At 37.0% G+C, this 23,178-nt stretch overlaps 1 protein-coding gene across 1 annotated transcript in view; it reads right to left on the reverse strand.

The window, feature by feature from the left end:
* LOC122010394 (uridine kinase-like protein 3) overlaps positions 1 to 20,912 on the reverse strand; it is a 30,915-nt gene extending 10,003 nt beyond the window's left edge. Inside the window, exons 1-6 of the mRNA XM_042566912.1 lie at positions 20,801 to 20,912; positions 20,262 to 20,358; positions 20,063 to 20,142; positions 10,317 to 10,511; positions 10,104 to 10,187; positions 9,964 to 10,024 (exon numbers count right to left, since the gene is read on the reverse strand). Coding sequence (XP_042422846.1) covers positions 9,964 to 10,024; positions 10,104 to 10,187; positions 10,317 to 10,511; positions 20,063 to 20,142; positions 20,262 to 20,358; positions 20,801 to 20,884 — 601 coding nt within the window. The 5' untranslated portion in view covers positions 20,885 to 20,912. The remainder of the gene's footprint in view (positions 1 to 9,963; positions 10,025 to 10,103; positions 10,188 to 10,316; positions 10,512 to 20,062; positions 20,143 to 20,261; positions 20,359 to 20,800) is intronic.
* Positions 20,913 to 23,178: the final 2,266 nt, after the last annotated feature.

Genomic DNA, 23,178 nt, shown 5'->3' on the forward strand with positions numbered 1-23,178 from the left:
TCGAATTTGTGATTCGATTGTTCTTTTTGGTTAACCTAGAGTTATTTAAGGAAATTAAATATTAGCTTTTCTTAAAAGGTTTTGTCTAGGCGGTGGTGGTTGCTCCCATATCCAAGAAGGCCATGTGCCTTGCCATGCAGTCCTGAAAGCCAATTTTGGAAATTAATATTTAATGGAATTAGTAACATATGTGGATTTGGATCAATAGTGTTAAGTTCCACTTGCGATCCAAATCTAAACCATTAAAGAACAGATAAGTTAAATTTGGAATTCAATGATGTTAAGTTCCGTCTGTGATTCCTAATTTAACTTCTAAAGAACATAATAGGTTGTTTAGGAAAGGTTCGACACTTGTACAAAATTTTTATACAGTGGAACTGGTACGATCTTCCTAGGACCAACCAACACTATCTTACAATCTTACAAAAGTTCCAACTCTTTCAAATTTCATGATTATCACCACAAAAAGTTGGATGTGAAGAACTTAAACAGCTACAAATTAAAGAATGGTTACAAATCAAGGGCCACTAGAACACTAAAGAATAAGTGAGATAGAGCCTCTTCAAGGGCAACTAGAACACTTAGGATGAGGTTCAAAATTTGAGATGTGTCGGCCTTTCAATGTTACTCAAATATGGTATTTTTGATACTGTACTAACATTTGGCATATGATGTTGGTGGCAAATTGGAAGTGTAAGGAGGAAGGAGAAAAAGAAAAAGAAGAATAAGAAAAGATAGCTGCATGCCTAACTTCAGACTTCACATCTTGTTTAAAATGCTATAATTTTGACAATGTGTCTTATAGGCATAAGATTAAAAAAAAAAGTTCAATTCAATTTTAAACATGTTTTTTTAGCTAGCACTAGGTATCTGACCCTCAGGCCGACTAATCTTGGGGATAATCGATCCGGACCCATGAAAGTTTTCCACCGACCATTAAGATAAATTTAGAAGTGTTTGCAACATGTTGTACAACCCAACATCCTAGGTTTGTCATCCCACTGGAGAAAAATGTTCTGCGGTGCACCGTAGTTGAGAATTAAACCGTGGGTACTTGGAGACTACATGATCGCCCTGCCGCCGCACCATAGCTCAAGGGCGCTTTAAACATGTTGTAACATGTCAAGGTTGTTAAATGTCGACATAATATGCTATTTATTGATATTCATTGAAAAGATTAACACAACAACATATGATAGATTCATATGTTCAGTAGTATTAAGTTTCAAGAATTTATCGGAACAATATTTTGACCATGTCACCTAGGATGGTATGAGATTTCAAATCATATTTAGAATAAATGAGATAGAGCCTTTTCAAGAAAGGGTTGATGCTCAATTTTTAGCCCTCCTTTGATATGTTATTGATCCTAATCTTATGAACATCATTCAACGTTCCTTCTCATGGTTACAAGAAGAAGATCTCTACACCAATCATATCTCTAATGTTTATAAAGTGATTAGATATACCTAGTTGTGCCCATTTAACACAAAGAACTACTTCCATTGAAGAATTTCAGAGCATTCACTATAGAATTAAAAGACTTGCTTTAGGTCTCATTGGACGTTTGAGTTATGTGTGATCGCATTGACAAGCTATTCACCAACATATTTCTTCAAAGTGTGTGCCCTCAACTTGAATTAGTGAAGATTCAAATTTTTGAGGAGCATTCATCACCTCATTCTGAAAATTACATGAGTTTGTTACATGCTTTTACCTGTACCCTCTAAACCTATGTTGGATCACTCTGTTCTTATGGTTCAACAATAGTCAAAGGGTTTCATGGAGGTGGAGAAGGTCATCAATGAGAAAGTGGAGATTGTGGAGAGGGACAAGGAAGACCCAAGTACCCCTATTGAGGAAATTTTTTACATATGTCAATGAGTTACAAGGATTTTCATTGCCCCTCACCATAATATTGCTCATATGATTTAATATGAACCGCCTTCACAAGATGGACCCCTTGCCAATAAGAAAGCCATATCTAGCTCCACCATTATTGCCCATTAAGTACTCCTGTTTTCATCAACTTCAAGGTTCCAACAAATGCCTCCTATAAAACTATTACTTTTGTGGCTTATGGTGATGATTCTACTACTTGACACACACCTCTGAATCATCTTCTTGGATCTTAGATTCAAGTAACATCACTTCCTTTCCTAACATTGAATCAATATCATATGCTGCCAACGCCAATGGCAATGTCAATGTCAATGCCAATAGATGTCTCCTAGTATTAAAAGGCATCAAGTAGGTTTCTGTTACACTTTTCTCAATGTTTTACATACTGAACCTTCCTTTCAATTTATTAATGCAATCATCTCATCGATCATTAAATTGTTCAATAACAATTTTTTATAACCAATAACATTTCTAGCAATGTTATTTCCATTTAGGATTTAGGATTTAGGATTCAGGATAAAAATTTGATTAGCAGGCGTGAGTTTGAAGATTCTGCCAGTGTACTATGGCCCCTATAGTATGGTCAAATCATCTCCACCCAAAAATATAGTCACTTGTAACGATTGAAATATCATTTCGTGCCGAGAGGCACAGACGGTTTTTACCATTCCGCCGCAGGGGGAGTGAAACCGACACCATCTGTGCCGCCATTTCAAGTGCATCACAGGTGCGTGTCGTGAGCAGGTGGCTCGGAGGCGTCCTGGGACGCTTCTAGCAGTACTGGAGGCGTTGCAGGAAGCTTTCAGCAGTGCCAGAGGTGTCGTGTAGACGGGTACGCACGATGTTGTGGGACGCTTCCAGTACCACCAGAAGCATCACATGGTGCCGAAGGCGTCACAGGGCGCCAGAGGCATCACAGGGCGCCAGGGGCATCACGCAGAAAATCCTGTTCAAAATTAATATTCTGATTTAATTAATTCAAACAATTCCCAACTTAAGAGTGATATTTCAAAGAAATTTTCATAAATCCTAATTAAATAATTCCAATAAATATAAAAATATATTTTTAAAAATTTTTAAAAAATAATAAATTTTATTAATTGATATTCTGAAATTATTTTTACTGTTTTGAATTTTATTTTTAAAAATTTTAAAATTCTAAAAAAAATTAAAAAATTCTAATAAATCAGATTTATATTATGATATTTTTTAAAAAAATTATTTTGTATTCCTTTACTATTTTAATGTTTAATTGATATTCTAATTATTTTTTTTACTATTTTAAATATATATTATTTAAATTAATAAATAAATATTTATTTTATATAATTATTATATATATAATACAAAAAGGGAGCCTTGGCGCAACAGTAAAGTTGTTGCCATGTGACTAAAAGGTCACGGGTTCGAATCCTGGAAACAACCTCTTGCAAAAAGCAGGGTAAGGCTGCGTACAATGGATCCTTCCCCGGGACCCCACATGACGGGAGCTTCGTGCACCGGGCTGCCCTTTTTATTATATATATAATACACATCTTTGAATTAATTTATATAATTTATATAATTATGATTATTTAATCTGGGCATTGGAGGAATATAGAATTGACTTAAGCAAAATATTACAAGAATCAATGCTTCCATCTAATCCACGTCACTCCTTTTAGTATTAATAAGGTAACATATTATGATATAGCAATTTTAATTTGAGTTATTAAAGATCAATTTTCTTTAAAGAAAACTTTATTTAATTATTTTTTTCTAACAATATTAAGTTGTTTAATAATGGAGAACTTATATAAAATCAATATACAACTTATTTTTAAATTATACACAATAAACATATTTATCTAATAGTTATTATACATAAATAGAAAAATACTGAAACTGTATCGGTATGGACGATACGATACCGAAACTGTATCGGCACGGACAATACAATATCGAAACCGTATCGTTCCAGTCTAGGACCAAAACCTTGGCATGGGTCGAGATTTTAAACCTTAGTCACTTGGATCATTCAAGTTCAAAAGATGATCCATTGTTTGAATATTCTTCAAAATCTTGTGAATCATGTCAATTACAGAAATATGTTTGATCCTCTTTCTTTGGAAGGATCCACAAAAATGCTTTTGCACTTTTTTCTTAATTGAATGACTTGATAAAATGACATTGCTTTTCTTAATTTACATGGGGAAATTAATTCTCATAGAAGTCTACAGTCTCCCTCTTCATATGCATATAGAAATTTAATTATGGAAGTAGAATATTACAAATGAACCCTAGATTTTATATATTTATGCATGGTCCTAATTAATATATAACACTCTCCCTCAAATCTCCCTTAAGTTGCTTCAGATTTATTATAAAATCTTAGCTTAATATAAACCTATTCAACCCTACGCTCTGTTAGAGATTTGGTCAGCAAATCAACTAAATGATTATTAGAACTAACTGAAAAGGTGGTAATCCCATGAAATCAACTCTCTCTCTCTCTCTCTCTCTCTCTCTAAAGAAGTGGTAATTGATCTCTGTATATTTATCCTGTCATAAAAAAATGGGATTCAAGTCTATATGTATAGCAGTTTAATTGTCACAATAAAGATTCAATGGTTCTATAAGCATGCATCCAACCTCAACCATCAAATGCTTAGGCCAAATGAGCTTAATGTAATTAGAGTCATAACCCTATATTCGCACTTAACTTTGCCACCACTACTTTCTTCCTACCCTTATGAGGAATAAGCTTACCTCCTAAGAATGTAGATTATATATAGGGGAACCTGTTCAATCATAGTATCCCACTGATCTGGAGTCTGGAGATGACCTCCATCATAAAAGAAGATATTTTTACCTGAAGCACCCTCAGGAAACATAGGATCCTCATAATCGTTATCCAACAATCATGACACAAAGCCTATAAAAAGTGGTTGATCACATTAAACAAACAAGATAATCCCGTCATTATGACATAATTCAGTTTTTCTAGCCTTGAATATTTCTTTGGATTAGTTTGTTGGCTCACCTGTTATAGTAGGATCTATGGAAATATGTATAAGTTTAGTCACTAGCATATGAGCCTGCTTGAGGTATCCAGTATATAAAAAAAAAAAAAAGGACAGCCCGGTGCACGAAGCTCCCGCCATGCGGGGTCCCGGGGAAGGATCCATTGTACGCAGCCTTACCCTGCTTTTTGCAAGAGGCTGTTTCCAGGATTCGAACCCGTGACCTTTTGGTCACATGACAACAACTTTACCGTTGCGCCAAGGCTCCCCTTCGAGGTATCCAGTATGTAAGAGATAAAAATACACTCTTCAAGTACGAAACTTTTATTCCAATAAAGTATTGAGGTTAACCAAGTCCTTATTCTGAAACTATTGAGGCAGAACACTAACTGAACTATAATTCTCCTATTCAGCAGCACTATAGAAGAGTAGATGAATTTATCAAAATAAGCTCTTGGATATTATTTTAATTCGTACAAAAACTTCTTCACTTTACGAACCAAACAAATCTTCATTTGAGCAACAAATTTCAAGGGGTGCTCCATATAGAATTCCTCTGAAAGAGTATTATCAAGGAAGGTATTTTTAATGTCAAGATGATAAAAGAGGCACTAAAAAATTGCAACTAGAGAAAGAAAAAGGTGTACTTTAAGGAACTTGCCACTAGATAGAAGATATGAAGGTAGCTAACACCATAAACTAAAGTATAACCATTGACCACCATGTAAGCTTTAAGTCAATCATAGTAGCATTTAGTGAACACATAGCTAAGAAAATTTATTTGCAACCCACGATGGACTTTTCTAAAAGAAAAGGAATTAGTTATCAAACACATAGCTAAGAAAATTTATTTGCAACCCACGATGGAATTTCTAAAAGAAAAGGAATTAGTTATCAAGTGTCATTAGAATATAGAGCATCTATCTTGTCAATCATAACTTTACATCACCCTAATTCTGAGAGAGACTCTGAAGTATTTTTAGCAACTGATAAAGAAGAGACAGAGGTAGAGAGTATTTGGGTGAGAATAAAGACGACATAAAGGTAGAGGTAGAGTTTTTAGGCGACAAAGATAAAATGACAAATTGAAGTAAAAACATTTCCAAGTATATTTATGAAAGCAATAAAAAAATGTCCAACTCAGATAGGAGATTCAGGACAGTGAATGGAAATTGGAAATCAAGTCTTGGGTAAGCGCTGGAATCTGCACAATGAATTGTCAACTATATACTCGAGAAGGTGCCTTAAGTGGTGGGGTTAGAGTAGTAGAGGGTGGGGGGAGGTCCACCAATGTGGTTAGCAATAGAGTAGCAACAGGAAGAGCTTCCTAGATGGTTTAGAAGGAAAAAACAAGGTGCAGTAGAAAACAAATCACACATCACAAGAGATAAAGACACAATATATCTCATGAGAGTAATAATGGTAATGTTTTAGAGACAATAATAACTAAGAAAAATACACTTGATGAACAGTGAAAATAGTTTATAATGACCAGAAGATAGTGTGAACAAAGGAAGTGCATCCAAAAAGCCATGGTGTAAGAGAATATACATAAAGCAATTTGACTGAGAAGAGTAGGATACCTTTATTGAGTCATAGTGTTTAGCATTGTAGGTGCGAATTTTTTGGAGTCTACTCCTTTATTAACTACACTATATATTTATGAGTTTGTAGCAGTCTGTTTTACCATCTTACCCTTACAAATTAATTAGCACTACAGCCTCAGCTACTGCAAGGCCTACAACAAAAGGCCAAGATCTTCTGGGTTAAATCTCAAATTGGTTGTAAGTGGGTGTTTATTGAGGAGATTTACCTTATAAAAAGGTAGATCCGCTAGTGCTACTAGGCCTAAGATTGCTTCAACTTGACTTTTACTCACCTTTGTAGCAATGCTCCAATGGTCATTTTATCAACTGAACATCAAGAATGTCTTTATCATTGTAAGCTTACAAATTAAGTATACAAAGAGCAACCTCCTGAACTTGTTAGAGGGAGTTTAGTATTATGTGTAAACTAAAAAAATCTTTTTATAAATTGAAGCGATCTCCTATAACACATTTTTATAAAGTTAGCTTGAAACAATCTCCTAGGAATATAAATTAAACTTTCTCAATTTAGGATGATCAAAAGTGCACAACATTATAAGTGTTTTGTTAGGAATAAACTTGACAACATACCTTTATATAAAGGCCGAATAATCTAAAGTATTTCCTAGGCGCAACAATCAGGTAGAGACATTCATATCAACAAAAATATGTGTTTCATATGCTTAGGAAGCAAGAATCCTAAAAGTAAACAACTAAGTATATTAATATTCATGGATCCAAATCTCAAATTGATTCTAAAAAAAAAAGTTATTATCTAATCTAAAAAAGTATATGAGAACGATTGAAAAATTAAACAACCTTACTATCCAGTGTTTAAAATTTCGTTCCATGCCAGGCGAAACGACGAAACTTACCATCTTCCCACACATTGAAACTGGCACCGGCGCTCCGTAGGTTCCGAAGCCCACGGCCGGCCTTAGAGGCATCGCGCAAGCCCTGCGACAGTGGAGGAGGCATCGTGCAGTCCCGCGGACACAACAGACTCGTCGCGCGAGCCCTGTGGCCGCGACGGACTCATCGCACGAGCACCGCTGTCGCAACGGACTCGTCGCGCGAGCACCTTGGTAGACTCGTCACGCGAGCACCGTGGCGGACTTGTCACGCGACCACTGGGATGGACTCGTCGCGTGACTTGTCATGCGAGCACTCGCCGAGCGAGCACCATGGTAGACTCGTCGCACGAGCACCGTAGTGGACTCATCATGCAAGCACCGTGGCGGACTCGTTGCGCGAGCTCCATAGCAATGGTGGACTCATCGCGTGAGCTCGCGACTGCGGCAGACTCGTCGCTCGAGCCCTACGACGTCAGCAAGAAAAAAAAAAATAGGAAAGCGACGGCACAATCGCGAGATTCACAATGGAGAGGAAAAGTTAGGATTTATTAAATATTTTAATTAAAATCATGATATTATATATATAATATCTAATTTTTAATTAATTATTATAACTATATTATATATTAATTAATAATTGATTAAATAAACTGTTAATTAATTAATATAATTATAATATATAATTTTATTAAAAATATAAAAATTAAAGTAAAAAATAGATAATTTATATAATATATAGTTATATAATTTTAAAAATAAACTTTAAATTTATTTTTTTTTTAAAGGGAGCCCGGTGCATGAAGCTCCCGCCATGCGGGATCCCGGAGAAGGATCCATTATATGCAACATTACCCTGCTTCAGAGACTGTTTCTAGGATTCGAACCGTGACCTTTTGGTCAACAACTTTACCGTTGTACTAAGGCTCCCCTTCAAAACTTTAAATTATTTTTATAAATTAAAAATAGATTAAAATTTTATAAAAATATTTAAAATAATTTTAAAATTTTATAAAAATATTTAAAATAATTTTAAAATTTTATAAATGATTCTAAAAAACTATTTGCTAAATTTTTTTAATAAATATATAATTTTTTAAAATAAATTTGATTTTAGAATTTCATATATATATATAATTTGGAATATTTATAAACTATAATCATATAATGATATATTATATAAATTAATAAATAAATAATTTATATAATTATTAAATATAAGTTATGATCTTTATGTTAATTTATATAATCATTATAGATAATAATTTTTTTATCTTATAAGAAAGATTTGGAACCGTGAATATTAACATATTTAGCTCTCTACTTTTTAGATTCTTGGTTCCTAATCAAAACACATTTTTATTGATATGAATATCTGATATTTACATCTAGAAAATACTTTAAATTACCTATTCTTTATTTCAGAAGTTTTGAGAAAGATATATTGTTAAGTTACATAAAATTAATACAACAACCAAGTCATATATATATATTTTGAAACTCTATCGGTACGACACGATACGATACCGAAGCCATATCATTCTGGTCTAGGACTGAAACCTTGACACGGGTCGAGATTTTAAACCTTATTATTATCACCAAACCACATTTCATTTTATATGATTGTGATCAATCAAAATCCTTAGAATCAATGTCATGACCATTAGGAGATAGCTTTAAGAATTATGCAATGCATAAAAACGCTAAAAAAAAAGAGTTATATTATGGCCGTCTTCGAATTATAGGATATATAGATATTGTCTAGGCATGTTCTCACATAAGCAATTCATATCAAATTATTGTGTCCTTCAAGGAACAATTTGATATCTTGGAAGAGCAAGAAGAAAACTATAGTGACTAAGTTTAGCACAAATACACAAAAAAAAAAACTATGACTAATGAGATATGTAAGCTAATTTAGCTTAAATGAATGATGACTAAGTTGTAATGTACTCCTACTAAGCTGTTGAAGTTATATTGTGATAATCAAGCTCTCATGCAATTGCCCTTGTTCATGCAGCTATAAAAAAGATTCCATGTGGGGGAAGATGGTTGATTAGGATTTGTGCTCTAATAGCATGAACCTAAGATTAGGTTTGATTGTCCTGGCAGTCCCATCTATTTATATATATTACTATGTTATGGGGACTAACACAAAGATCCTAAGTATAACGATATCTAATGAACAATTTTGGATAATGTTCTCTTGTTGCTCTCTCCTGCTATTTAACTACCTCGCTATGTGTTTTGATTTGCAACATATAAAGTTGATTGCTTGAAAGAAACATCAAATTACTTCTGCAATTTATCTTCAATTGATTGATTGATTGATTTACGATAAGACTGAGTGATTAGGCAACGAAGCTAGGCATGAAGATCTCATTCACTTAAGAATACAACAAATAAGTGAAGAGATAAATTGAACTTGCATTTTAGGGTTCTTTTTTGTCAGTACAAGTTTCTGAATTTACTCGTATGATGAAAACTGAGGCAACAAGGTCAAAAAGTGTGCATACAATATATTATTAAAAATTCTGGCATTCTACATGAACTAATGAGAACATTGAGATTCAAACTAGAAGATTTGCTTTATTAACACAGGACAGTGGAAGAAACCAGCACCTGTTGGTGTTATAATTTGCTTTTCTTTAAATGGAAGATGACCTAGACCATGCTCAACAACCTATCATAACGACAAAATATGCAAAGAAAATTAAGTTATCACTAAGAACATCACTACCATTGGATAATAGTTTAATTACCAAGCGAATCAGTCGATCTGAATAAAATATGAAATCGTGTGTTGTTGTTTTCGCATCTCGTATGAGTGTATGCATTCCACGGATCTGCAAAATGATTGTCTAGCTGTTTATAGAAGGGCTTTATTTGAAAATCAGACATTTTGAAATCCTAGAAAGTGAGCTTCAGTTTAATGAACAACTGCCTAAAAGAAACAGTGTTTTCATAATCATTACCTGGAAAGTTGACTGGATCACAGAAAGATTTGGATATATTTTACAGAGATTATGCTGACCAAGTTTTGTATGGATATGTTGCACAATCAAGTCAATCGCGACATGATTGTCTCCACCACGGGGAATGATGATGTCAGTATATTTCTTTGTTGGGAGTATGAAGTCATCAAAAGCTGGTTTGACAAATTTTGAGTACTGCATTAACAAATTGTGAAGAATAGCAACAATTGTTAATATATGACCAATCAAAGGAATATATATATATATATATATAGCCATATAGGAACTAGGCTTCTAATCTGACACTAACATGCAATAGCAATGTCAAACATGAACAACTCATGACAACTGAGTTATATTAATCTAGTAACAGGAAAGTGATAAACCTTATTCTCCTGAGAGAGAAAAAGCAGGGATGACATATTCAATGGGAGTGAAGAGCATAATCAGGTAATGCTCAAACCTTATTGTATGTTTACAGTTGAAAAATAAAATTGGAAAGAGAAGCTTTGTAGTGGAACTTGGCTCTCTAACTGATTTTGTAAATTTAACAGTTAATAGCTATATATGGGCATTAGAGTTAATAATTTAGTCCCCATATTGGCTATTTTTCATACTAGAGTTAATAATTTAATCCATTGGGAATCAGTCTAGGTGGTATTTACTATATATATGAGTCTCATCATTTTCTTTAAATAAGATAATATCATTATACCTCATCCATGATACCAAAGCAGTTAAAACTCTAGCTAGCGTTTTGTTCTTATATAATCCCCAAGATGAAACTATGGATTTAATGTAACGTGATTAGTCTCCCCTCTCCCACCATTCTTATCTCCTTTTCTGCTTAGCCTTCCTCTTCGAGAACCTTTGTTAGTGCCTCCAAAACTCTTGTGGTGCTCTAGAGGCTGAGACAAGGGAGGCCCATGGGAGAAAACTGGTCTCATGTATTGAGAACTCACCAGAGAGACCAACAAATTGCATGCAAAGGAAATCGAGTAGAGTGGCTTGCAAGAGGATGCAAAGAGCAGAAGAGCAATAGTCAGCCTATAAAGAGAATATGTAATTTATATCATTAGGCAATGGAGCAGGCAACATATTCACCTCATTCAATGTGGTGGATAGTAGAGCTCCACTGCTCTATCAGCCATCTCCATGTAGAACATACTACATGGAAGGCGACAATGCAATATCCTTCACCAGTGTTGGCAATCAAGCTTGTGTAGGTTGGTGCCTGTAGCAAACGTGAAAGCACTATTCAGCACTCACTAGATGGCTACTCAAGAGCACAAGTGAAAGGCATGCGACAATCATGAGCTAGCAGTTTCTCATGTTGCAACTAAGGCATCCCTACTAAGAGTGTAGGCAGCGGACACTGGGAACAAGTCAAAAGGAGAGAGAATGGAAGATGCGGGGAGGTTACCTCTTGGAAAATCTTAATCTTAGAAAGAGAGTGATCCTATCCGAAAGCGGTGAAGGTGATTGGCTGGGAACGTGGTTCTACTGTTGACCAATTGAAAACTCTGTGTTGTCCTGCGTAACACAAAGAGCGTTAGTACCGATCTAGGGAATGGTCCCCAGCGTTGGCCCTCCAACGCTCAAGTCAGTAATTGAGTTATGAGAAGAAAATAGTGGAAGAAAACTATAGCAACGAGTGTGTAAAATTATAGAGCATCGCAAATAGAGACCCCTTTTTATAGTGTCACTGTTGTGTCTATACACGTTTTCCAAAGCATTACTAAGAAAGGACATGCCATAAAGTGATTATGACACCTTTCCTTAATAAGTCTACAAATCTATGTGATTTGACAGGTTGAAAGCTTCGAAGGCACAATTTTGTCTACAGGATATTTTCTATCCTTCGTGGCACAAACTTCCAAAAAAGAATACGGAGTCGTTGGGCCTTGGGCTCCACTATGGGCCGACCAGCTGTCACTTAGGGGAACTGCCAACTCGGCCTTAGCCGTCAACGACTCGATCTTCACTCGGCTTCTTCCTTGGTTATAAAGGAACAACATGTCCGACCGGCCCACAACCCCGATCGGCTGAGGCAGTCAGTCGAGTTACTTAACAAAGGAGGTTTGTTTGCCTGTCCCGGGTTGGGACACGAAGAGCAGCTGAGCCAATATGGTCTGACCCTTCCCCGAGACCCGCATTTGCTAGAGCTTTGTGCACCGAGCTGGCCTATTTTGTGTAACAAATTAAATATCAATTTAATATATCCTTCAACTTGAGGGAGAGTAGGGGTGTTATACATTGTAAGAATTTAGAGAACCCTAAGGTGTGAACTTGTCCGTTTAGAGAGAGAAGCTCTCCCTTCTCTCTAGAGGGAAGGCAAGAACAAGAGAGGCTCTTGGCTAGGCATCGACTTGAAATGTGCTATAGGAAAGTCACATGCTCACCGTGGGAAGTTGGCAAGGTTGCATGGTGGCGGACTGCTCACCCTGCAGCGTTGCAGGTAAAAACAATTCACACATGTTACAAGGAGGACAACTATTGCGAACATCGTTTAAAATCTTGTTCTGTGTCGGGCAGAATGGGCAAAACTTACCGTTCCGCCCGCGCATCGAAACCAACACTAGACTAGTGATGATTTCGTCGCGCCATCACGTGCATGCGACATGAGGAATCTTGCACACGACGGGAATGACAGGAGGAATTGCGCGCTCGTCGTCTTGCGACAGAAGGCGTGTCGCGATTCCATCGTGATCGGTGCTGCCGGAGGAATCGCAGGACTCCTCCAACATCGCTAGAGGAGTCAGGGACGCCTTCGGCAATCCCGGAGGAGTCGTAGAGCTCCTCTAGCGTCGCCGAAGGAGTCACGGGATGCCTCCGACGGCACCGGAGGTGTGCCGCGACTCTCTGAAGCCGCCACATGAAGATCGTGATGTCCAAAGACGTTATTATTAAAAATTAAATATTTCAATTTAATTAATTAAAATATTTCCTAACTTAAGTATAATATCTCGAAGAGGCTTTTATAAAGTCTAATTAAATTATGTCAATAAAATATAAATATATTTAAAATTTAAAAAATAAATTTTATTAATTAATATTCTGAAAATTAATTTTACTAATTTAAATTTTATTTAAAAATTCAAAAAAAAAGTCTATTTTTTAAAAAAAATATATATTTTTTTAAAAAAAAGTCTAATAAATTAGATTAATATTCTGATATTTTTTAAATTTTTTTTCTGTTTTACTATTTAATTAATATTCTGATTTTTTTATCATTTTAAATATATATTATTTAAAATAATAATTAATTTATATAATTATTATACATAATGTAGCATTTTTAAATTAATTTACATATTTATTATAGATAATATTTTTTTTATCTTAGAATCAATTTAAAATTTAAATCTATGAATATTAAGATATTTAGCTTTTTTACTTTTAGAATTCTTGCTTCTTGAACATATGAAACATATATTTTTATCTTAGAATGTCTATCTGCCTAGGAAATATTATATGTCCTTTATTTAAGAAATTTTGATAAATGCGTGTCAAGTTTATGATTCCTAATAAAGCACTTATAATCTTGTGCACCTCTGATCATTCTAAATTGAGATAGTTAAATTATTATTATTATAAGATTTTTTTCAAGTTTAAATAAAAAAATATCAAAATTGTATCGGCATGATACGATACATGCCAATACGATACCGAAACCATATTGTTCCGGTCTGGGATCGAAACTTCAGCACAGGTCAAGATTTTAAACCTTGATTGCGAGCATCACACTTGTTCAGCAAGTAGCACTACTAGGTTGATCTCTACTCTGAAGTGCTTCCCTGAATCCAACGGACAGTGTTCAGCTACGGCTTGGTTCCTTGAGCAAGTAGTAGTTGTGCAGGCTCATGTGGAAAGGGCTGCTAGGAAAGACGAGTCACCTCAGCCATTCTCCCTGAGTTGGCTTTGCGTTTGAGGAGTTGACCAATACCATCAGTCCACGTCACCTCACTTACCAGGTGTGTTCCACATTGATTTGAACTTTAATATATATCACCTCTTCAAAAAGCATGTGATTCACATGTCACACACTCATTATATTAACACCTCCCTTTTATTAACACACGCTCACATTCATTTTAACATTATCTGTGGGTCTCACTATCCACTCATTAATTATGGGTCCCATTCACCCAAACTGATGCACACATGTGCCAGAATGATTTTTTTTTTTTTTGAATTTTGCTCATTAATTGCGTTCAAAGAATTGAATGTTGGCGTGTGTGCGGATGTTATAACACCCACCCACATTGGTTGTAACACCATTTGGGTGTTATAACACCCACACATTAATCCCAATATGGGTGCTCTTAGGCGGAAGTTTTTCGACTTGTGGGGGGCTGCGGGCTGCTATGAATTCAAAATTTGACTTACACTATGGATTGTGTTATTGGATTTGGCTACCACTAACCTCGACATCTTTACCGGCCTGTTTCTTACCTCATGTAAATATGTCAAAGCGGCAACATGCTCACCAATCAGAAAAGAGGGATGGAAGCAGACAGGCGCAAGCTGAGTGACCAGCAGAGTCCAGTGGTGGAAGTTGGCGACCCAAACAAACAGGACTTCCAAGTGCATAGCAAAATCAACCCTCCAATCCAGAGCAACAAGACCAAGCTACCGCCGCAGATGATCAATCAATGGAGGCGCAACTAGAGGGAGATGGAGGAAGACGAAAATGGACTGCTTTGTTCTCTGCCGACAGGCTATTCTCATAGGATAACACCTTCAAATTTATCCTACCGAATACTGACCATGTTGCATTTGTAGAGGGAGATGTGGACTCGATCGCAGACGCAATAAGGCAATAAGTGCTTGCTTGATTGGGCAGTTTTTTGGGCAATTCCTTGGATGGCTAGCAATCAACATGATGGCCAACCATTGGAAGGTGTGATATGACATGGGACTATGTGTCTTGTATTCAAATTCCAAAGCCCCACCGATTGTGATCATGTCCTAAGAGGAGGGCCTTGTGTTGCATTGGCTGTCCGTTGTATTTGAAACCACTACCCACAGGGTTTTTCTTTCGACAAGAGGAACTTCAACGATTCCCTGGATGCAAATCTCTAATCTGCCTTTGGGGTGCTGGACTATCAAAGCATTGAGTAAATTAGCCTCGAAGGTTGGTTGGCCTCTATACACAGACCAGCTGACACGGCAGCATTGATGCATCAGCTTTGTACGAGTCATTGTGGAGGTTGACATCACTAAGGAACTGCCGAGTTTCATCCCTGCTGCACTCCCAGATGGAACAGAGGTAGACCTCCCACTCCACTTTGAATCACACTTTAAATTCTGTACAAGTTGTCGGCATATGGGACACTACCTTCCGCAATGTGAAGCTACTGCTAGCCCCCAAAACCAGCCAGTGGATTCACAGAGACAACCAGAGGGATGTTGGCAGCAACCATGTGTAATGCCTACAATTCCAGCAATTGCTCAATTACCAGATTGCTCACAACAACATAGCGACTCCCTACCCGAGGTTGCTCGATTGGACCCTAGCACAACTTCAGTGATTGAAACAGAACAGCAGAAATGTCAGGCAGTGGTCTCTAATGCCAATCTTCAGCATTGCGCTCTCACAACAGCAGTTACAGCGCATGGCAATACAGTGACTGAACAATCAGCAACTCCTTCTGCATTTGCAGAAGCAGAACAGCCAGCAATTGCCGAGACTCCGCAAACAGTAGCTGCAGCTAATGTAGAAAACGTTCAGCAGGTGAATGGTCAAAGCAATGAGGCTCACGAATAGGGAGGCAGAGGCATGGAAAGTATACACCAGCAAGAAAGACAAGGAAAAATCTAAATCCAAATCCAGTGTAGTCCTCACAGAACAAACAGCGCAGCAAGAAATCACTGATACTGCAGCTCATCCTACAGAAGGTGGCACAGCTCCATCTACTCAAGCAGAACCTGGACTGCTACAACCTGCCGACCACCCTGCACTGCCTATCCAGATTCTTGCCTCACCTGCACCAGAATGGACTCAACGAGCTTATCCTACAGCAAATCATGGCAAAGGCAAAGGCAAAGGCCAATCAATAGAGACAGTTCCAGCTTCGACAAGGGGTGGACATCAGAAGGATTCAGTTGTTACAGTGCAGGAAAAACTGCTCGGTTGGTTGAAGTCGAGGTTAATGCCAAGGGGAAGAAGAAACTCAACAACACTGGATGGCCTAGGTTGTCTCCGGGGTTATGAAGGTTGGCTCGAGGAATATCCGAGGCCTTAACAGGGGCCTCAAACAGAAAGGGGTTGAGAACTTCTTTCTGAGGCACAAGTTAGGTGTTTTGGGTGTTTTAGAGATGAAACTTTTGATGAAGGATATCAAAATTTAAAGTCTTAACGTTTTCAACAATTTCAAGTGGAACAACAAATCAATCTAGGAGTTAGTATTCGGATTCTCTTGAAATGGGATGACCAAAAGGTTGATTTAGTGGTGACAGAATGGAACGAACAGAATGCTCACTGTTCGGTGACTTGTAAAGTGTCACACAAACAGTTTCCATTACCTTTGTGTATGGTAAGCTATCTCTGGTTAGTAGGAAACCATTGTGGGATGGATTGTTGCACCTTGCTACAGATATGGTGAGACCATGGTTAGTTCTTGGCGATTTCAACTTTTTTTTGTCGGCCAAAGATAAGCATGGAGGGCTTCCGGTCGCACAATATTGTATATCCAATTTTCAGCGCTTTGTGGTTTCTGCTGGTTTGGAAGACTTGACGTACATTGGCTGCTGCTACACTTGGACAAATGGTCATATATGCAGCAAACTTGATCGAGCGCTTGTCAATAAAACTTGGCTAGAGGCTGATCTACGAAGTTATGCAGAGTTTACTCCTCCAGGCTGCTTCTCTGACCACTCATACTGTATAATATCGGTATTAGATGGTGGCAACCGTATCTCACGGCCTTTCAAATTCTTCAACATGTGGGTCCAGCATGCAACATTTACGACACTCATCGAAAGCAAATGGACAGCTTATATGCAGCAAATTCCACAAGGTACAGCGCAGTTCAAGCTTAGGCAGGCTCTCCAGATGTTGAAATCAGATCTGAAGCTACTGAACCACAAACATCACCAGAACATTTCTGAACGCGCTGCTGCTGCCCGCTGCCGCTTGGAAGAAGCCCAGGCCACTGGACTGCATGATGGACAGATCCCTACCGAATATAAGTCTCTTCAATATGTTGTTGCCAGTTAAATGTTGTTGAACACAGCTTAATTTTGCAGCGAGCAAAAGTAGGCTACTTCAAACAAGTCGACAGAAATTCTTCCTCCTTTCATGCACTTGTCAATAGGAACAACCGGCGGAATGAAATCACAGCTGTAGAAAGGTCTGATGGGAATCTAACCACATCATTTGAGGAGGCAGTACAGACCTTCATCATGCATTTTCATGATCGGTTGAGCACCACTTCAAACCGAACTGCACTACCATAGCAGATCACCCAGTTTGGCCAGCTGCTCTCCTCTGAACAGCATGCCTAGCTCGTCCATTTGCCATTCCCTGGTGAAATCAAGCGGCATTGTTTGACATTGGTGATCTAGAGGCACCCGGTTCAGATGGTTATGGGGCAAAGTTCTTCAAACATGCTTGGGATGTAGTTGGAACAAGATTTCATTGCTGCAGTCATGGAATTATTTCGCAATGGTCAGATACTTCGGCAATGAAATCACACATTGATAGTTCTTCTCCCCAAATCTGCTCATGCTAGAACAGTGGCGACTATAGGCCTATTTCCTGTTGTACCATTTTTTATAAAGTTATATCTAAATTGTTGGCTTGATGGATTTCTGGTATTCTTGATCTTATTCTTCACCAATCGCAGGCAGCTTTCATGCAGATAGACTCATCACGGACAATATTTATTTGTTCAGAAAATATGACAAAAAGTGCATTTCTCCGAGATGTATTATGAAGATCAATCTTCAAAAAGTTTTGACTCGGTGCACTAGCCTTTGCTTCATGAGGCACTCATTGGGCTAAATTTTCCGGAATAGTTTATCACTTGGATTATGAAGTGTGTGACTAGTACCTCTTTCTCATTGGCTATAAATGGAGGGTCTTTTGGTCTTTTTCGAGGAGCCTAAGGACTACAATAGGGGGATCTTCTATCCCCATACCTGTTTGGAATCTACATTGAGATCTTTGGGAGGCAATTGCAGCAGAGCACGATGTTGCCTGACTTCAACTTCCACCCACAATGCGAGCACTTGAGGCATGACTCATTTAACTTATGTAGATGATCTCCTTTTCAATTGGATGGATACAACACATTGATCACATGTTTACAGGACTTTGGTTCTACTTCTAGACTTCAAGTTAATCGCCTGTAGTCCAATATTTACCTTGCTGGAGTTGATGACACGACACAGAGTAGGCTTCTATCCATCACAGGTTCCATGAAGGCACTGCCTTTTAGATACCTCGAGATTACACTAGCTGCACAACGCCTATGGATATCTGATTATAGCCCGTTGATTGATTCTCTGGCTAAGGAGGACATTGTCTAATGTAGGCAAGGCGCAACTTATCACTTCAGTACTTCAAGGCGTCGAGTGCATCTGACTTTCTATTATACCACTTCTTCAAGGTATCATCGATCATATCTACGGCATCTGTCGATCTTTCATGTGGATGTCCAAGTACCCTTTAATCTCTTGGGCAAATATGTGTAGACCAAAAGACAAGGTCAGCATGGGATTTAGAGACTTATGGGTGTGGAACCTAGCCCTACTAGCTAAGGTTCTATAAAGGATTCAGGAGAAGGAGGATGCGTCATGGATCAAATGGGTACATCATACCTACTTGAGTCACATTGATTTGTGGTGTTGGCAAGCAGCTCATTCAAATTCCCGACTAATCAAGCCTTTACTACACAGAAGGGATTTCATCCCTGAGGTTAGTGGGTCACCTGAGGCAATTAGACAAAGACTAGCAAAGTGGTCTTCATAGAATGACCAAGTTGTCCGGGCTTATTATTTCTTCCGAGGTCCTAGTCTCAAGGTGCCATGGGCCCGGACAGTGTGGAAGTCTTACGTTCTGAGTCATGCAGTCACTTTCTGAATGTTGGCACAACGGAGGCTCCCCACTAGAAATCGACAGGTAATAGGAGGATTGATAATGCACGTTTTGCGGAGTCCTAGAGACACCGAAGCATCTATTCTTTCATAGCCCCCCGATTGCAGAACTATGGCGAAGGATTCGAAACAGGTTGCATATACATCCAGAGATGTCCACCTATCGGAGGATGATCCATATCTTTAAGCAATATTACAGAGGGAGCAGGATGGTGACAAAGACTCATCATTTAGCTTTGTCATCACTGATACATTATGTGTGGATGACCCGAAATCGTAGTTTATTAGATGTAGAAAGGATATTCATGAGCATGCAAATACATGTATGCATGTCTTTAAGTATCTATTCAGACCTGATACTACATCAAACATGAATAGACCTAAAACCTCATTTTGTACATTTTGGATCCATAATATACCACTTTTACTTATCCAAGAAAACAAAGGGAGTGAAATACATTGTACTAGAACTAATAGTTTGTTTAAAGGTGTTAATGTCACAGACTTATTACCCATATATGAGTGTTATTTTTCTTCTCTTTTATCAAGAGCATATAATTTTATTTCTCTAAATTAATCTTTCAAACATCTGAATGTGGTACAGTTCTTAACTTTGAATGCTTAGCAAAAATAGAAAGTCCAACCTGATCGAGTACTGTCTTGAGATCTCTACCTTTCTCAGCAGTATCACGCCTTATCCTCCTTGCCAACCGCACATCAGCATCTGCACGAAAGATATTTCACATGACTAAGAACCGTCTGGTCATAGAGAAGAGTCTATTTGAAATGATGTTGTGACAGAAAATGCAGTGCATATAATCTTCTTAGAGGAGAGAAAATAACCTGTATCAACAAAGATCTTCATATTCATCATTTCACGAACACGTGAATCATGGAATACTAAAATCCCTTCCAGAATTATTACGTCTGAAGGATTTACCTGCAAAAAAATTATTTCACATAATGTTTCAACTAGAGTAACTTTTTGCATGAAACACAAAGGAAAACAAACTGTCATTCTATGGAACAATTTGTGGTTTTTAACACTTTCTAATGTAGCAGATATGGATACAAGAAAAATATTTAATTGTCAGACTGGTTAAATTAAGAAGATATGAAAATATCTTTTACTGTTATTAAGAAGCAGAAGAATTGACATTTCAAATTAAAGCCTACAGGCCCTTCACAGAATTTTCTCAGTTACAATCAAGAGAAGTAACTTGTTTTTCTAAGTAATCAAGGTTCTATTGTCTAGCTCCGAGAGATTTATAACTTGACATGTAGAGAAATCATAAAGCCAAATGTGTTCTTTCCAACCACAAGTATGTGTTATTGTTGAAAAAAATTCAAACTTTATCATGCTCGTAGTATGATTGATATACCTTTCTTGGTGGCAATTTTCTCTTATGAGTTATAAAATCATAGTTTGGGACATCAACTGCAAGCCCATGCCTCAACTTCTCCATACAGGAAATCAAGTGTTCAGTGTCAAATGCATCTATATCAACAAAAGGGACTACATAAGGATAACTTGAGAATCTCATTATAAAGATCCATTTCACTCATAAAGAGAAAATATTCAAGGACGAAAACAACCATGTTAGATCCTACCACATTTGTGTGTGTCACCTTCTGAAAAGACTGTATTAATAGATTATCATTAGTCATTCAAAGTGTGGGTATTCAAAAATTCCTTTTTGGACACCACATTTTTGGAAGAGTATGTTTTTAAAATTAGAAAGATAAATTATATGAGGCTTCGAGTTTGGGTACCATGTCTCCCCTCCAGTTGCAAAATCACAAAACAGCCCCTATTTAATCCCATGTGACAAATATAATGAACTGATAATAAAAAAATAAATTAATTTTAACAAAAAAAACAGGTTTTATCTTAGGAAATTTAAATTATATTTGAATTTGGAAAATATTTACATATTAGTATGCCTGATTTTAGTTAACATATATGTCCAAAGGTCAAATATGGAATTGAAGGGTGATTGCGGAAACATCACTCATTAATCAGGAATGTTTTGAATGAGTGACGTGTAATTTGAGATAGTTCACAATGGGACAATGATAAATCCACATGCACTAAGCAAAGCTAGTAAAAGTCTGACACATGTTCATGTAATGCACAGCTGATAGTTAAAACTGTTACAAAGAGAAGATGACTCACCAATAGGGGTTCAGCACATGGCAATTGCCCACTACACTAGCATTTAGGCCTATAAAAGGCAAGTCAAGGCAACCTAGAGGGGGAGGACTGGTTTATGGAGGAAGAACTACAGTTTTTAACAGAGCACAAGGTGACAAGATTCTCACCACCTTGGATATTTCTGACGCCACCTCTACTACCCTGACAAAGCTTAATCCACATCAACCCATTCAGCTCCAAAAACCATTCAGCACTACTTCATAGCAAAACCAACTTAATACCAGTAGCTAAAATCACTCCTAACCCATTCACCTCGGCCAAACTAGTCATCTTTTAAACCATCTCAACCCATCCAAACAAAACTCGAGCAGTTCAGCTAATTCCACCAGGCAGACAACATAATTCAAACAAATTCCAAGTAGTTCTTAGACAAATTAAACTAGCAACTCATTCCTCTTAATGTGACCTCCTCCAGAGAATTTTGCAAACCCAGATTCAGGCTAGCTAGAAAAGCTCCCAGATTTTCTTATCATTACATTTTCAACAATTAAAGATCAATACTGTCTATGGAAGGTGCTAGCCTGGAGGCAAAAGGTAAATAGGAGGAGGTGTAGGATCCATGGTTCCCTTGACTTTTCAATGAGAAAGATGTCTGAAGTACCAACAAGATAAGGGAATCAGAACCTAGGTTTTCTCTATTACCATTGAGAAATTGTTCAATTCAAGAACCACATGCTTGGACGTTCCAGCAAATTCAGTGGTGTTGAATAAGAAGGCTTAGGAGATCAAGGACTCACGGATTAAGCCTATTGCTAGAAGCACAAACAAATAAGCTTGATATTAAATATTCATACTTAGCAATGACACTTCCGAAACAAAACAACTTTTAGAATCACCATTTTCTATCCATAGATCATGACTTGGAATAACAGGAGTTTCCACAAGTTTGTATCCAGGTAGATCAACTTCTTGCAAGAAGTTTCATATTTTCTTTGAGATAAAAATATTCCTAAAGAGTTACAGACAATTCTACTCAAAGCATAAACTTCAAAATCTTTAATATCAACTTTGATTTCTAAATTTTTGTAATCCCTTACATATCACTTGATGATAAAAGAATGTCATCAACATAAAATACTAAAATCAGGTGATCCATAGGACAAAAAATTGAATGATCTATTTCAAAGTTTGAAATGTCATTTTAAATAGAGGCTTTTATGTCTTACTAGAATGAGATGTGTCAGTAGTGTCAATGTTAAGCAAGAACCCTAATCCGAGAAGGAGAATAAGATATATGAGGAAAACAAGGTAGAGAGTGTTGGAATGTATACTAAAAGCCTAGTTTTTTGTATAAACATTTATTTAGAAATAAGAATCACATTGGTCAAATGTCTACATTTATATGCTAAGTGTAGTTGTTCAATTAATTTATATTGTAGATAACATGGTGTGTGGTGTCATACACAGAAGATCATGTTATCAGTTCCTTATAAATTATAAATAGTAGTTCACAACCAAAATGAAATTGGACAAACCATTGGAGTGGTTGTAATGTAATTAGGTAGTAATTTATCTTGACTAATAAATTACACTAGTACACTATGA

This window comes from Zingiber officinale, chromosome 8A (genome assembly GCF_018446385.1).
Source record: "Zingiber officinale cultivar Zhangliang chromosome 8A, Zo_v1.1, whole genome shotgun sequence".
NCBI lineage: Eukaryota > Viridiplantae > Streptophyta > Magnoliopsida > Zingiberales > Zingiberaceae > Zingiber > Zingiber officinale.